The 16,085-nt window shown below is 42.3% G+C and overlaps 1 protein-coding gene across 2 annotated transcripts in view; it reads right to left on the bottom strand.

Moving 5' to 3' along the window:
* The window catches only part of igsf11 (immunoglobulin superfamily member 11), a 118,335-nt gene extending 106,429 nt beyond the window's left edge, over window positions 1-11,906 (bottom strand). For both annotated transcript variants that reach the window (XM_005939599.3, XM_005939600.3), the window contains exon 1: window positions 11,324-11,906. In XM_005939599.3, coding sequence (XP_005939661.1) covers window positions 11,324-11,384 — 61 coding nt within the window. In that variant the 5' untranslated portion in view covers window positions 11,385-11,906. The remainder of the gene's footprint in view (window positions 1-11,323) is intronic.
* Between the last annotated feature and the right edge of the window lie 4,179 nt (window positions 11,907-16,085).

Here is a 16,085-nt window from a genome sequence, read left to right as displayed (position 1 = left end):
TACGTTAAGGATCAGGACAGGATGTGTCTTCATGGTTTTAAATTAGATAAAGAAAAAAAATCATCTGGGTTCTTTTTCAAAGTCTGCAGCTCAGCGACTGCATTGCTTTATGCAAACAGTGCCATAAGACGCCCCATCTAATTATAAGGAATCAGATGAATTAATACCAATCTACTATCATGAAAACAGAGAATATAACATTCTTCCACTGGTATGAGTTCTTCCTCAAGGAAGAACACAGTACATACGTGTGCTGTCACTGCCAATAAAACACGCTATTTAATTTCAGCGGGATGCTTCAAATTGTATTTCAGCAATATGATTAGATTTTGAACTGCTCATATTTTTAATCTGATTTCCTTTGTTGGGCAACAAAATGAACACAGATGCATTGCCTTTTCTATCAAGAGTTAGAACAAGTCCCGCGACAAAAAAGCTTACAGGTCCTATCTCCTTCTGTCCCTATCCGAATACCCGCTGAGCACAAAATCTCCAACAGAAAGAGCAACAGAACAGAAATTACAAAAGCCTGATTAATGCAAACATCATCCCCAGATCAAACAAACCAAATAACCACTCAGTAGCTCTAATTCTATATACAGGCCTCAGGTGGCTCTGTGTGTGCCTGAACGTGTCAACTAACAGCTTTTCGCTATATGTTCATGTAGGCATGTGCGTGTTCTGCAAAGGTATGTCTGTGTGAGCAAGTGTATCTGAATGTGTGTATGTGCAGTATAAAGTGTATGTGTGTGTGAGCAAGTGTGTATTCCCCCACTTAGTAAAAGTCCCACCTGGTGCCCCCTCCTGTTCAACTGGATGCAACAGAGACAATGTTAGAGTGAAGTCTGCTGTAACAATGCACAGATGGGATCTCTCTCTCTCTCTCACTCCCTCCCTCCCTCTCTCTCTCTCTGTCCCACTCTTTTCCTCTCGCACAGTGCGCCTAATGCGCCATTCTTCCTGGCTGTTCACATGTATCAGATTTGACATGCTCACTCGTTGTCTGCAAGGACAGAACAACCGGGGACCACTTTTCAGTCTCATCCTCATCCCTGAAAAGTCATTTGTGTTTCGGCAGAGTGTGTGGGAGGGCAGAGCAATCGAGGCAGGGAGAGAGAAATTTTGACTGTGAGCGAGAGACACGGAGAGAAATAGAGAGTTGGTGAAAAAAAAGGAAAGAAACACAGAAATCGGGACAGCAGAAGAAAAGGTGATGCAGAGCAATAAAGCGGGCGCGAACACAGTGAGCACAGCGAGGGCATAGTGAAACCTGAAGAGGATATAGGTCACGATGCAAAGAGGAAGAGAAGCTGGACATTTTAGAACAATATGAATGAGCAAGAGAAAGCGTGTGGAAGCATAACACTGCTGAGAAAATGAGGCTCTAAGGGCACTGTACAAAAGAGGGACTAATAATGGAACTACAGAGGGCTGCTGCCTACAGCCTTTCCTGCAGGGAACAGGCAGCCAGTTAACATACATTTACTGAGAGCCAAAGTGTGTCACACCTAAATCTAACCTTGCACTACAGCAGGTCTCCTTCTTTTTTTGTCCTTACTGAACAGCTAAATGAAAGCAGTGGTTCATGTAGGCATGATGCTGATGACATAAGAGGACATAATGCATATGGTTCTTCTGCACACCTTCTAAAAACATTTGAATATCAAAGGAATAGTTGAGGTTATTACCACTTGATACCTGCTGTTATTTTAAGTCCTTCTGCTCACTTATGGTTATATTTTACCCACCATGGTTTTTGTGAGGGGGTTTTTCTTTACTTTTTCAGTAAGACCAACCCACTGAAAGCTTGCCTAATCAATCACAGTCCATGCGGTCACTTTTAATCAGATTTTCAGAGATCAGAGATATGTAGCTATATTTTAGATCTGGCTACAACAAGCGATGTCAGCATGTTCCAAGAATTGATTCCCAGAATGCATTAAATCGAAACCTGTCTTTACCATCCCGCTGCCTTTTGAAGGGTACTTTTTGATGATTCTGAGAGTACAGACATTAAACTGGAGAAAAAGCAGAAATACTGCAGCAATGTTTTACCCCAACAGCTAGTTTATGAATTACCTATGGCAGTGAAAAGCCCTGGGCATATTTAATGCAGGAGAATCTGTCCCTTTTTCATCTTTCTTTCTTTTTAAAAAAAAACAAAACAACTTTTTTCCCCAATCTGTTTTCTTTCCCTTTCCAGAAATCTGCATTTTTCCCCGCATTATCAGGGTAACAGCCAGGATTATCAGGACAACAAGCACATGGTTTCAAGATGAGTTTATCAGCTCACCCTGACCACATTCCTCCAAAAAGAAGCATGTGAATTCATTGTGAAAGATAAGGGATCAAAGGGTTTTCACTCAACTATCACACTGCTTTCAGGAGAATAAAAACATTTTTAAGGAAATATTCTTGCAAAAAGAAAGGGTGGCATGTACAACAGCAAAAAGCTTTCAAATGGTGGTGAGTTTTCCATCTTTTCTAAACCACGTCATGTCTGAGATCTCTGAACCTTAAAAACGTAAAGGAAAGAAGTCGTTTCTGCAGGTTCAGTCAGCCAAGTGTCCAACAATCAATGCAGCAATTACGGCAGAGCGCAGAAAACCCACTGAGTGAAACACTATGCAATTTAGAAAATTATAATCTAGTGTATGAAATTATGCATAGTATATTTTTAGAGACTGCACAGTTATCTGATGTAGACAAACTGACTGGACCACCGTGCACTCAAAGCAGGTCACAGGATCGGCATCAACTCCCAGTGTGACACCAGCTGGTTCAGCCTCTGGGTTCATTCAAGTGCTGTAAGGTCATTTAGTCTTTGTTTAGATCAATTTAGAATCAATTTCAAATTCGTGATGCAAGGCCACTGTACTCCAGGGAGTACAGTTGAAAATACCGATGTACAGTCCTTGCTTCAGGACACACTCATGTTAAAATGTCTAGGACCCACTCACTCACAGGTCCTACTCATTTGTCACTGCTAGCAGCTTTTAAGCGAGCAGGTTTTGTGCCGTGTGAGAAAGATACGCTCTCATTGCATGATCATTATACATGTAACTACAGCTGCAATCAGAGCAGAGTCATAGCCTATAACTTTTGTGTGTGGTGAGTCTGTCAGATGCAGAGCAGCAGTTTGTAGGTGGTTTTGAAGAGACTGCTTGACAGCTTTATTGGGGTTTTGGCAGTATTAAAGTAGAGCATATGTAAGCACAAAGAATAAGACAATAGAAAACAAATGTTAAGGCCTAACATCTGCTGACACCAGGCTGAAATAAGCTATTACAAGAGCCAGTGTTTAGTGAATAGCCTGCTTAGCCCACCTAGCAGCACTTGTGCAACATGGAGGAAGGTAGCAAAACTTTATCTTTGCATTTGATTTCGATTGCAGTCTGTTGTAATTAAAGTCCTTGGGCACTTGCATTTGTGGCTTTCACTTACATTTATCTATGACTTACATTTGCCTCGCCTTTCCTCAAACCACCCACTGCTGAATCTGTCAGCCTGCACTTTAAATGCAACTCCAACTACTATAAAGGAGCAGTGTGGTGTTTGTTCTTGCACTCTGCTAATTACTAATGCTCTGAAATCTCTCAGATAAGGAAGCTTGTTTTTAATGGATTCTGGTGGTTCAAAGAAGAAAAACTTGCTTTCCGAGAGCTGATTATCATAATAACGTGCCCTTTCAGTACACAACCCTCAATTTAATCATGACAGAAATCCACTTCAAGGAATTTAAAACTCTTAGGAAATTATTTTTAGCTAAGATGGCTATATACAAGACATGAACATAAACGTCCCCAAAGATTTTGTGATATAATAGGCGGAAACACGATAGGCCACACTTCCTCCAATCTTACAAAACAAAAGCCAAAATATGGCTGCCTTCTTGTACTGCATAGTCTTGAGTGGGCAATGGAAAACTGTCCTGTCCTTATACAATATGAGTGAAACAGGCCCACAATACTGAAAGAATACAAGACCACCTAAAACACCTGGATGGAATTGATTGGATGTTATTGGTCACTTGGTAGCTGAACAGATGATGCATTAAAAAGCCAATCATAATATGACAGCTGATACAACTTTGCAAACTCAAGCAGACCCTGTATTTTATTGGGCTTCACAATAGCAATGTTTATAATTGTTTAACAATTCAATTTTTCCCCTGAAATGCTCATATTTGGATCCTCTCGCTATCATTTCAGCTCACTTTAAAACAGTTGTAGTTTGACTGGAACATGTTGATGTACAAATGTCTTTAGCCACGTTAATTTCTTTTGATTTTTCTTTTCTCTGAGTGAGACTTTTTTGTCATTTTTAAAGTGGTCGTAAGGCTGAGGTAAATCATTTAAAATTTAAAAAAGCACCAAAACTGAGGAATGAGCCAGTGTTGTCTCTATACATTATAGACAACTTCGCGCTTACTGAAAGCCTGTCAGAAAAACACATTATGTTCCCATTTCTTTGAAGCTATAAAAACTAGCAATAACATTGTTTGACAGACATAAATTGAATTTTTACACCAAAAATATATTCTCAAAGAGATATTAGCCAAAAACTTGGCACTGTCTCAGGGTAAGAGTGGCTGCAAATGAACCATTTTTAAAGTAGGGAAACAGGTAGAAATGGAACTGACAGTCGGTAGCAACAGGTCTTATGGTCTTATGAATCAAATCTGAAATTTTAGGTTCAAATCAACATGTGCAGAAGAGCTCAGGAGAGGAGTGTGACAATGAGTGTCTAAAGCCATCTGTAAAACACGGTGGAGGCACTGTCATGGTTTGGAGCTTGGGGGAATAATGAACACAGAAAAGTACCAACAGATTTTGATCCACTATGCAATACTGTCTGGAAAGAATGTGATTGACGGCACTCGAATTTCTCCACATGACAATGATCCCAAACACACGAGCTGTGTGGAGCATACCTGGATAAAAAAAACACTCAGGTAAACTATCAGCCATGGATTGGTCTCCCCACAGCCTACACCTCAACATTATTGAAGCAGTGTGTAAGATTTTCTTGGTGGAACAGAACAAAAGGCACCCAACATCCAAAAGGGAGCTTTGAGCGTGCTTCAGGATCCTGGAGAAGTATTCCTGAAGACTACTTAAAGGATTGACAAGATGGCTTGGCTAAGGGAGTTCAGGCTCTGTTGAAGAATAAAGGTGGTGCTAACACAAATTGACTTTCAAGCTTGTTAGAACTGTACAAACTCCGTTTTTGCCTTATATACTGTGTTTCCATTTGTGTGTTATATGTATTGCTGCACTATGTTCTATTTTCTTAGCAAAATATAAAGAAATTGGAGATGGCTCAAGACTTTGCACAGTAACATACTTCAGATTTGTCTATAAGCCATAATGTTGCAGCTCTATTAATTTCTTTGTTTTTTTCTAAGGTCACCGTTTATATTGTTTTACTGTAAAAGAAAAGATAGTAATGTGGGTTTAAAAAAGCAAAACATATTAGTTATTGGTCTTTTATGTGTTTTGAAAAATTGAACTCTACACAATAAAAAGTGGGGGTTAACAGAGTTTTAACAAACCTTTTTTAAATTTATTTCTGAGTTGGTGCAACTCAGCAAGTCACAAGGCTATTCACAAATTCAGCCTATACAGCAGAGTGAGAGTCTACCTAATGAATCTAAGAGACACTCTGATGGTCCGCGACTGGGAGATTTGGGATTGGTGGAACAAACTGATGGAGTCATTACCGTCCAAGGGAAACCTTGATCCTTTGGGATCAACTGTAATTTATTTGCCAGGGGAATAAGGGGGCCCAAGCACAAACAGCCTGCCTGTTAGTGCACACCTGTGGGAGTAATGTGTGCACGGGAGCATTTCCTTTTGCCATTGATCTGAGCTCATAAAGACTTACAATGATGAACACAGCAGCTATTCTTGGTAATACCAGAGATCAACTGAACGACCATCAGGCAGCCACTGACTGAAAGCTGCAATATATCATACACACACACACACACACACACAAAAGGAAGTAAATGGTGTGGGAGAGCTTGTGTAAATTATAAGACAATTAATATGAATTGTTAGAGACATGAAAAGTTTAAAACTTGGACCGCACAATTTTTAAGAGGTACAAAGAGCCTACCATGGAAAAGAGGATGAATGAGTAAGCGTTTTATTTTTTAGGGGGTTTTGTGATACTGATGTGACATCAAGGAGGGGTTTTTTCAAGAGCCTGCAAAGACACAATACTTATTCTGTTAGATCAAAGTCTATGGAAAGCCCCAATTTGTGCCTGCAGTTTCGCTGACTGGCATGCATGACTTTGCTCACATTTGCTGGATTTAAGAGACCGAGTTTTTTCCCCCACTTTTGTTGTACATGCAGAGCTTTTGAAACAACAGTTATGTAAATTTACAGCAGTTCTGACTCGTGAGTAAACATGAGTTTACTTGATATCTTTAAAAAAAAATTGTAAAAGTGGTCATTACAGCGCAGTATCTACATGTTCCAAACAACTCCTGAGCAACTTATTTAACGAGCGAGTCGGGAGCCCTGTCAAAACCTCAAGAGCCAGCAAAGCAAAACTGCTCGTGTCGTAGCGCCCTGAAGGAGAGGATCGCCAGGGTGCCACGACAAGAGGAAGACATCCGCCTTAAATATGTATAAGCCTCGGGTTCACCCACACACTCGAAAGGAAAATCAAGCTAAAAGACGCTCTCATCCCAATGCCTCAACCTGCCACAGTGTGTTACAGACGAAGGCGCCGTACACATAGAGCATGTAGATTAAATTTTGTTCTGCTGTTTAGTCATGAATGACTTTGTGTCTTTTTTTTCCAGCTTTTTCAAATGATATTACCTCCTCTGCACCTGTAAACCAACAAAAAAAAGCCCCATTGCAAGACTGTAGTGATTCATTTCCATCTTTGAGTCACGAAGCCGACTTGCCTTTTCAAAGACTCATAAACTAATATCAGCTCTCACAATGGCGCGATTGTCGCACTTCATCCACGATTATCTCTTTGCTCAGAGCAACGATCTTGTGGCTGGAGATGAATCTGGCCACTGTTTCAAGTGCTGCAAGGTGTCATAAAGTAAAAGTCAAAAAGCTTTAGTCACACACTTTCTCTGCTTACATATGAACTTAACCTATTATTTTTTTCATGTAATAAATGGCAAACACAAATCTAAAGCAAGTTTGACAATGGCACTGACCACAAGCTGAGCTTCTGGTTTATTAAGTGACACGCAATTTCCCCGACACTCCGTTTCGCCATCTAACCCAAATGCAACAAAAAGCCCCACTGATCGCACTGCTGCATTAACAGCATCACCCTGCTTTACTACATCCTCGTGATTTCCTCATTTGCCACTGTGATTAGAGGTACAACCAACTCCAAAACCTCAAAGCTCCAAACCCCCAAATCTCTGTGAAGTGACCACATCAGATGTTTGCCCCAGATGCTTGGCCAACTGCCGTGCAAGCAAGAGGCAGCCTGTGGATTCTTTGGGGGCCTAGTTTAATGTGTGCTTAAGAGACCAAGGGACCGGGCAAATGCTGCTCTCTCTCTCCTCCAAATATCTGCCCATCATTTATTCATTCACACTCCCAGGATGGCCGCGGCTGCCATCATCTGAGGACCACGTCGTCTGAAGTTCCCTGCGCCTCTGTCGCTCAAGCGGCCACGTACACGCACGCACATGCACTTTGCGAGCGGTCCCGGAGGTCTTTTAATTTTTTGAGAGGCTATTTTTAGCGGGAAAAATAATCGAGGTGGAAAGTTCCATCTGTCCAACACTCTTGTTCCAGCTGCTCCTTTTTAGCAGCAGGCAGAAGAGGAGAGGGGGTGAAAAAAAATCTCTACTTAACGGCTGAAACTGACACAAACTGCTTTTTTTTTTTTAAAAATCTGCATCAGCAGCAAGAGAGGTGTTCTCTAAGTTAGTACCTGACCAACTAAGCGGGAAACTCTCGGCACCCCTACATGTTCTTTACTCTGCTACTGGCATAACATCTCAGGGACTACTTGCCGCTCTCCTCTCTCTCATTGGCTTTAACTAGCAGACAAATAGCCTAACAAAATAAAACGGTGACAATTTGAAGCGGCAAAAAAAAGGCATTCTGGTAAATATGCAGTTGTTTCTCACTGGACCTGATGGTCATTGAAATATACTGTAATTACTGATGAAAATAAAAGATGATAATATTGCGAATGAGTCCAAAAGAGGAAAGGATCCAAATATAGAACTGAAGGAACCAGGAAAAACATGCCAAACTTTACTACTGGGCTTTCGGAGCATGAGCATGATGGCAGTCAGCAATGAAAAGACAACACAAGGGTGCAGGCAAACCAAAAACACAAAAATCACTTTTAAGGAACACAACACTCCAATCTGGCGATTTGGGAGAACTACAAAGGAGGTTTTTATACTTGGAGGAATAATGAGTGGACCAGAAACAGGTGATACAGAAGACTGGCAGGAAAAAGAACAAGGCCTACAAGATGAGACTGGAAATGACTTGAGCAATAAGTATAACAATAACCCAAAATCAAAAAAGATATCATTGTTTAGCACACTTTTCTTCATCCAGACAGGTTGTTGTCTTATGGTCTGCAGATCTGGTGAGTACTCCTGCTGGAAGTAGATGAAATCTAATTTCTGGGACGGATTGAGTTGGAAAGTGGACTTGCAAACATGACAAAACGCAGCAACCGACACGACAGATAAACCAGACTCACTGTGTAACTTTGATGCCGCCACTTTCAGCAGAGCCTCAAGAGGTTAACAAGCTCACAGAGCGAGCAGGAAGGAGAATTGGTCTAAGTTCTGCTTTGAAGCAGGCACGAACGCCCTGAATGCCAATGAGCTCTGAGAAACAGACCATGTTGTCTCTTTTTAACGCTTATTCTCACTGAACTCTTCGGTCCAAACCCGAAGACAACGGGCTAATTTGAGCGCTTCTGTGTATTCAAACTTGAAGGATTCTATAGGAAGCGTTACGCAGGCGAGTAAACCAAACAAAAGCAATTGAAAAGTTCAGAGCCACCAGCTCCACTCGAATTCAATTTGCTGAATTGACTGAACTTCGGGATCTGTCCCTGCTACGCCCTTGAGGGCTGTTCTGGGTGTATCTTTAAATCAGGGCACGGTAACAGAGCGGCCCTGTGTTGGTATCACCACGGGTGTTCATTGTGACAACAGCTGAACTAATCTGTTTATCAGCATAGAGCCTCCACTGTTCATTCTTCTAACTTTTAGAAACTTTCTTCAAATGATCTCAGCACTGCAGATCCAGACGAACCCAACTTTTCTTGCGAGGCTGCTGTTGAGATGAATCCATTTCTAACTGAGAAGAGGGGATACAATATTTATGTGTAACTGGGGAGCGCTGATGGCTGAAGAGGACACGACATGTCCTCTAACTAATGCTGAAATACGAAGGGCCCTGCCACGAACTAGGCCATGATTGATGCCTGTCCGAGGAACTCATGAATTTTACTTCCTTCTGTTGCTTTTTCCTGCTTTTTAAAGCTTTTCCATTTTTCATGCTTTTCTGTGGACATCCTAAGGCACTTCTGAACAAAAAGTAGGGGTTTTTTTGCCACACGTGTGAAGCAAAACTACAACAAACTAATATATATGTATAAAGTCTCATGTGTAATATCTTCAAAAACAATCTGATGTCTATTAAGACTGATCTCATCATCCTAGAGACTATGTTTGGCGTGAAAAAGTTGAGGTCAACAAACACAGAAGCCACCATGAACAATACAGACTTTGCTGCATCAGAATTTATTTATAGCAACACTGGCAGCTCCCCAGCAAGACAGCAAAAGGAGAGAAGAAAGGCTGTCCTGCTTCTCTCTGAGCAAGTTGTCTTGTTACAGAGATGCTGAACTCACATCGGTCTTACAGTTACTTAACCTAAAGTCAATGCAAAGCTGAGGTCTTTTGAGCCGGACAGACACATGGAGTGACCACAGTCCACGATGTACTATCATGGGCGTGTACGTATGTGTGTAACCCGAGTGAAGCTGACGAGAGGCCACGCATCCACTCACCGCAGAGGTACCCACAAGCCAAATAAGCAAGCAGCGGAGTAAAAACACCTGGGGAATCGGGCTAAATTGAATCTTGCACAACTCTTCGGTCCAAATTGACATGTCAGACTGGTGTGTGTGTTGCAAGGTTCAGTGCAAATGTTGCATGAAGCTCTGAGAGGAATCAGTCAATATTCAAGCATGTCTCTGCTCTGCTCTGACGTGTTTTTCAATAAAGATGTGGACCTCAGGTGAAAGGAAATTTTAATATGAGCACCATATCCATCCTTATTCAGTGGGGAAACATCATATCTGCAGCAATATATTTAGTCTATAAACGGCAGGCTGTTAATATTGTCTTTAATGTTAACTTAATCTTGTTTTTCATGAATTCCTTCGTCTCACCTAAAGCTTTAATAGGACGCACAAGGACTTGTTTTCACATTTTTAAACTTTGGTTTATTTTATAGCAGCAAGTGTGACAAACTCACTAAACTTGCAGGCACTCTCGGCGAGAACACTGTTAAATTACTGCAGGGATAACAGCACCGCTGCGCTAAGAAGAAAGGGAAGGTAAACAAAAGCGCACACATATACATAACTGTTATTTGTGCACGCACACAATAAAATTCCCATCGGAGGGCTATAGGAACATCCAGTGATTTTCCTTTGGGGCTGCTCGCTCTCCTGTGCAGCCTGATCATCATACTCCTCGTTAATCGGGCGGATTACCAGCGCAACCCTCCACCGTCTGCTCCGTTTCTATTTTAAAACACAGACACTACTGTACCACGCTTTAAAGTGTATCAGTGGTCAAAAGAAGGGGCGGGTGTGGGGGGGGGGAGAAGAAAATCAGACCTCGGGTTGTGTAAGGTGGCCACAAGGAAAACTAAGCAGTGCGCATATGGATAAGACGTGCACAGTCAAAAGTGCTCGGTGGGGATAGCGACTAGCAAAAGGCGGAAAAGTCTTTTTTTTATTATTTATTTATTTTTTTGTAATGCCGGGGATTTGTCAGCGTGATCCAAACACAAAGTATTAAGGAGGGCTGGGATCATATGGCTTTTGGAGAGGCAGAGCCCAAGAGACAATTTAATTCCAGGTTCCAAGGGTTCCAAGTCTGTTTTTATACCAGTTATAAACATATATGGTCATGGTGACTTATCCAAGTTACAAAAGAGCCACATTATTATTAGTAGTATTAGTATTAGCAGTAATAGTAGTAGTGGTATCATTAACCTACCAGGCGCTTTCAGTTTATAGTTGGCGCACAGACTACGTTTCCAAGTGTCATATAACTTACCCTCCATGCAGAAAATGACCATCCAGGCTATCCATAGATCTGAGTTATGGAACTTCACCATGGCTGGTAACTGTTCAGTAGTAACTCACTTTCAATTTAAGACCACTGCCTCCTTTCTATATGGAGGTCTCCGCTCACAGTTTCCTCAAAGAGAAGTAATTGTTCCTTATAACAACATGTAAGCGATATGGGGGCTTTTACGCAGCGCGCATTCTCCAAACGGTATCCACCAATCCACCTTTCTATCCAGCAGGCACTCTTCTTCACTTCAGAGCTTGTTTTAAAAACTAACTAGCCTCCCTCCCGTTCTTTGGTAGCCGCTGGACACTCCAAGGCTATTTTCTTTCCCCGACCACTCCAATCAGTTTACGCACGCTTGGAGAAAAAAAAGAAAAGGAAGAATCACTCTCCACCTGCTGATGTTCCAAAAGTCTGTCCACTCTCGCTGGAAGTAACTTACAAACACGACTGAAACTGACACTTTCCGCGCCCGCTCGGTGATTCTCTCCAACGCGTCTTGTTGCGCTCCATGGTTTTTCGTCTGTTCGGCTGCAGATGAGCAGACCCGAGCGTAAGTCGGAAAGTGTGGGGGAAATGTCCCACTTCCGGTCGCTGTTTTTCAAAGTAAACGAAAGAAAAAAATCAAATGGGAGGTATTTGATAGAAAAAATTATAAAGTCAAATCGTTGTTAGATGGGGATAAAGGTCAGATGTGTCAGTACCTTCGATCATGCCTGAATTGCCTCACCGATCATCTTTACAATTCACTGCAGTCATGAGGTCGATACATATGAATACTGGTGGGTTAACATTTCATTTTTACTTTTCTAATTATCTTTCTTGCTTTTTGCTTTGAGGCGCTACTTAAGCATTAAAAATAGCCTCCCAACTTGAAAATTCACATTTTATTCCATTGCCATTTATCCAAACTAGCAAACAGGGACAGCAGAATCCAGCACCGTCAGGCTGGGCGACTACACGCCTAACCTCAGTTGGCTTTTATTTTGTAGGCAACACCCCACTCTGTCCGCGAGGGCCTGGCTGTGTCCGTGCGGCTTGACGGCGCTCAGCGGCGGTCGATTGAGACGAGCTCGAGCCTGGCTGTTGCTGGGAGACCGTTGACGCCAGACGAAAGAGAGACGTTCGCGCCCTCCTGCGGCGCGTCGACAAAAGGCCCAGTAGAATGAAATAGAACAGACTAGAAAGCTTTGCACACTTCTGTGTGAATCATTTTCTCTGCCTGTCACGGTGACAGCATTCATCAGTTTGTTTGATATTGCTGCTATATTTGAGCTCTGTGTTTATTTTCATAATTTGGAATGTAAACAAGAGAGCGTTGTCACTGCCACACCAGAGGAGCCTATAATTAGAATCAGTCAGGAGAGTTCTTCTCTGAGAGACAATGGCTGCAGAACTCTTTACAAGAAAGCAAAGTTACTTCTCTGAAAGTCTCTTAAAGCCGTCTGCATGCATTCAAAAGAAGATAGAAACTTGGACTATCCGTGCATTGGTGGTTCTTGGTGTCCGGGGATGAGCGTCCGGGTATGCACCAGCTCACTCCTAGTGGCTGCTTGTCGGGGCCTGGAGCCTGGGGCTCACTCAGGCCCCTAGTTGGGTGGGGTGCCCTCGGCCTCTCGGCCTGGGGCTCGGTCACTCAGGCACAGCTGGCTGCCGGCGGAGCTCATGGGCACGTCACTGCAACCCCCCCTGGCTTCTGCTCCGCAGCTGAGAGATCCCTCATCTGGGGCTCTCCTCAGCTCTTTCCGGAAGAGTGGCACGGCTGCCCCTCCGTTGGTCTTCCTTGGTCTCTTGTGGTCTGGGGGCCTCTGGATGATGGGGGCCTGAATCTCCTCCATACCTGCTTCATGCCCTGGACGACGGGGCTGTGGCTCCCCACACCCTCTAGCAGATCATTGCATGAAGGAACCTTTTAAATACAAGCGCGTCCATGCTCACAGGTGTACACACGGGTGCTCACACACACAAACTACACCCTTTTTGGCTCCTACCTCAAAGCACACTGTGCACTGTCGATCCTACATGCTGCACAATAATATTCAATATTTAGTATTTACTGTTATATTCAAATAGATCATCGCAATGATGTTTTTTATTATATCGTTAGCTTCATAGCATAAGTGCCTAAGTCATTTTTTGGTCAAATTGAGATTTTTGCCTAACTTTACTCCCCTACCACTGCTGCATCATCCTGTCCGTCTGAAACACAAAACACAAAAAAATGACTTAGGCACTTATGCTATGAAGCTAACGATATTGATCTGTTTTTTTGCTTGTTTTCTCTTTTTTCTTTCTCAACAGGTGATCCAGGTGATTGATATATGTATTTTTTATCTGTTTGTTTTGTTGGTTTTTGGTTTTTTGCCCTTTATCACCGTTCCTCTTCCCCGCTGTTTTTCTTTCCCTACCTCTCTTTCTTTCTCCCTTTTCTTTCCCCCAGTCATGTCTGTCCCGTGTGTAGCAAGTGAAAATAAAATAAAATAAACATTTGGTTTATTTTAAAAGGAGAAGCAACAAATAGAAACAAAAAAAAAAACTTGGACTAGACTGTGGCTGTGGCAAAGAAGGAAATAAAATAGAAATCTCTTTTTCACTAAAGAGTAGCACGGGGATGAGCATGAACTCACAGGCTAAAGGAACTCATCAGCGATTAAACAAGCTACCAAGGACACTGCATCAAACAACCTACGTACGGCATCTAATTACTGTGATCCACTGATCTCACTTAGCTCATCTCTGCACTAAATGCCTGCTTATATCTTTTCTACTTCACAGGATTCTCAGTCTTGTCAGTCTCAGAGCATCAGAACATCAAAGGAGAAACATTATGAGTGAAGCATTTGTAGATTTTCTTCACTAATTAGATTTTTCAGAATTTAAAAAAAGTGCAGCATAAGCCATGATGGGGGGTGGGGCAGCACCATATACATCACTCCATGCTTTTATTTTTTTTTCCAGCCCTAAAAGCTTCTGGCAGGTATTCACTGTTTGCCACAGCAAGTAAATAAGTTGAACATTGGAGCATCTTAAAAAGGCCTGAGGGCTTCCCCTCGCTCTGTCTCTCTGCTTGAACTTTAAACTTTCCTCTCATCCACTCGCAGCTCCCTTTCTGAAAAGGGCTTGCAACCTTTGTGATATTCATGAAAGATGCTTGAGGGGCAAAGTTACACCCAGTGCAACGGACCAGGACTTAAAAGTTTGAAGAGACATACGGCGTTTGGCATCATACTTAAAAAAGAGCTCTCAGTGTCACCCAAAGGCAGAATTAATTAAATGATCTCTTGGAAAGAAAAATTAAAAATTAAAAAGGGAAACTTATTTGACATGAATCATTGCAGGGCTATATGAACGATGCAGATCTAGCTTATGTTGCTATTGTTTCTTATTATACAACACACTGACTTAGTAGCCTGCTGTGTTTTGGTTAGGGGTTTTTTTTTTGTTTGTTTGTTTTTACATATAATCGAAAGAATCTTCTTCTTTCACTTGCTCCCAGAGGGCGCCATAGTAAATCATCCACCTACTCTTTGCTCATCTTTCACATCAATCCTCCTCATGTCCTCCCTCACTACATCCACAAATTTTCTCTGAGGTCATCCACTTTTTCTCCTTCCTGGTAGCTTCATTGTCACCATCTTTGTACAGTTTATTCATCGATATTCATCTCCATGCACTCCACCGTGCCTGCGCTCTCTTCTTCACCTTCACTACCTCTGCTATGTGTGTCTTTACTGCTACACCTGCCTCCCCCTTATTCACACACACTTATTCTGTCCATACCTCCACCTGCTCCCTATAAAAGCTATAATCCACGGAGATTCCCGCCTGACCTCATCTGTCATCCTGCTTTCTCTAGATCTAGACAGTGCAACTCCTTCTGACTAGGGATGGGTATCGAAAACCGGTTCTTGTTGAGAACCGGTTCCCACTGTTTCAATTCCTTGGAATTGTTTGCCATTTTTGCAAACGATTCCCTTATCGATTCCAGTCGCCCCGAATGACGTCACCACGTTGCGGAGCGTCATTTACCTGGCAGGAAACATGGCGGCTCAAACGCTCAAAAGTTTGGTTATACTTTACGAGAACGGATGACAACAGGGCAACTTGCAATACTTGCAAAGTAGATATTTCATTTAAGGGAAAACACGTGATAACCTTAAATGAATGTCGTGTTTTTAATTCCGCTCCAGACTCGTGAATCTCAACCCAGCAGCAGCGGTAACGTTTGCACGTCCTCTCCCGTTAATGCGGCAGGTAAATAATCAACTAACAGTGCATATTATGTTAGCGCGATCTGCCTTATTACAAAACCTGCCATTACTGTGCATTTAGGTGACCATTTAGGTGACCATGATGAGAGAGACAGAGAGTCTGGCTCAGATGCTGGCAGCTCTCGCTGCAGTCTACCGGTAGCGTCTCCTTTCAGGTCAGGATAGACGAATGTCACCGAGCAGTGACTGAGTTTGTGGTCAAAGGCTTGCACCCATTTGCCACAGCAGATGCCCCCAATTTTCAGTAAGTGAATTTGTTTAATTGTAGGCAAGGACATTACTGGATATTCTTGTGTAATTGCTACAGAATAATTTATGTTATACTTTGTTATTGCTACAGAAGAATATTTATTTTATTATTTTACATTTACAATTTTTTCCCGGGGACCCTGTGACACCCCATTGAAGAGCCGTAGGCTGGATCTCTTAAGATCTCACTGTTGGGTTTGTAAGGCCATGTTACTCCTAAATTT

Source organism: Haplochromis burtoni, unplaced genomic scaffold, assembly GCF_018398535.1.
Source record: "Haplochromis burtoni strain Fernald_Lab_line unplaced genomic scaffold, NCSU_Asbu1 Contig_270, whole genome shotgun sequence".
Classification (NCBI taxonomy): domain Eukaryota; kingdom Metazoa; phylum Chordata; class Actinopteri; order Cichliformes; family Cichlidae; genus Haplochromis; species Haplochromis burtoni.
The sequence above is the reverse complement of the archived record's forward strand: the minus strand, read 5'-3'. Positions and strand labels throughout refer to the sequence as shown.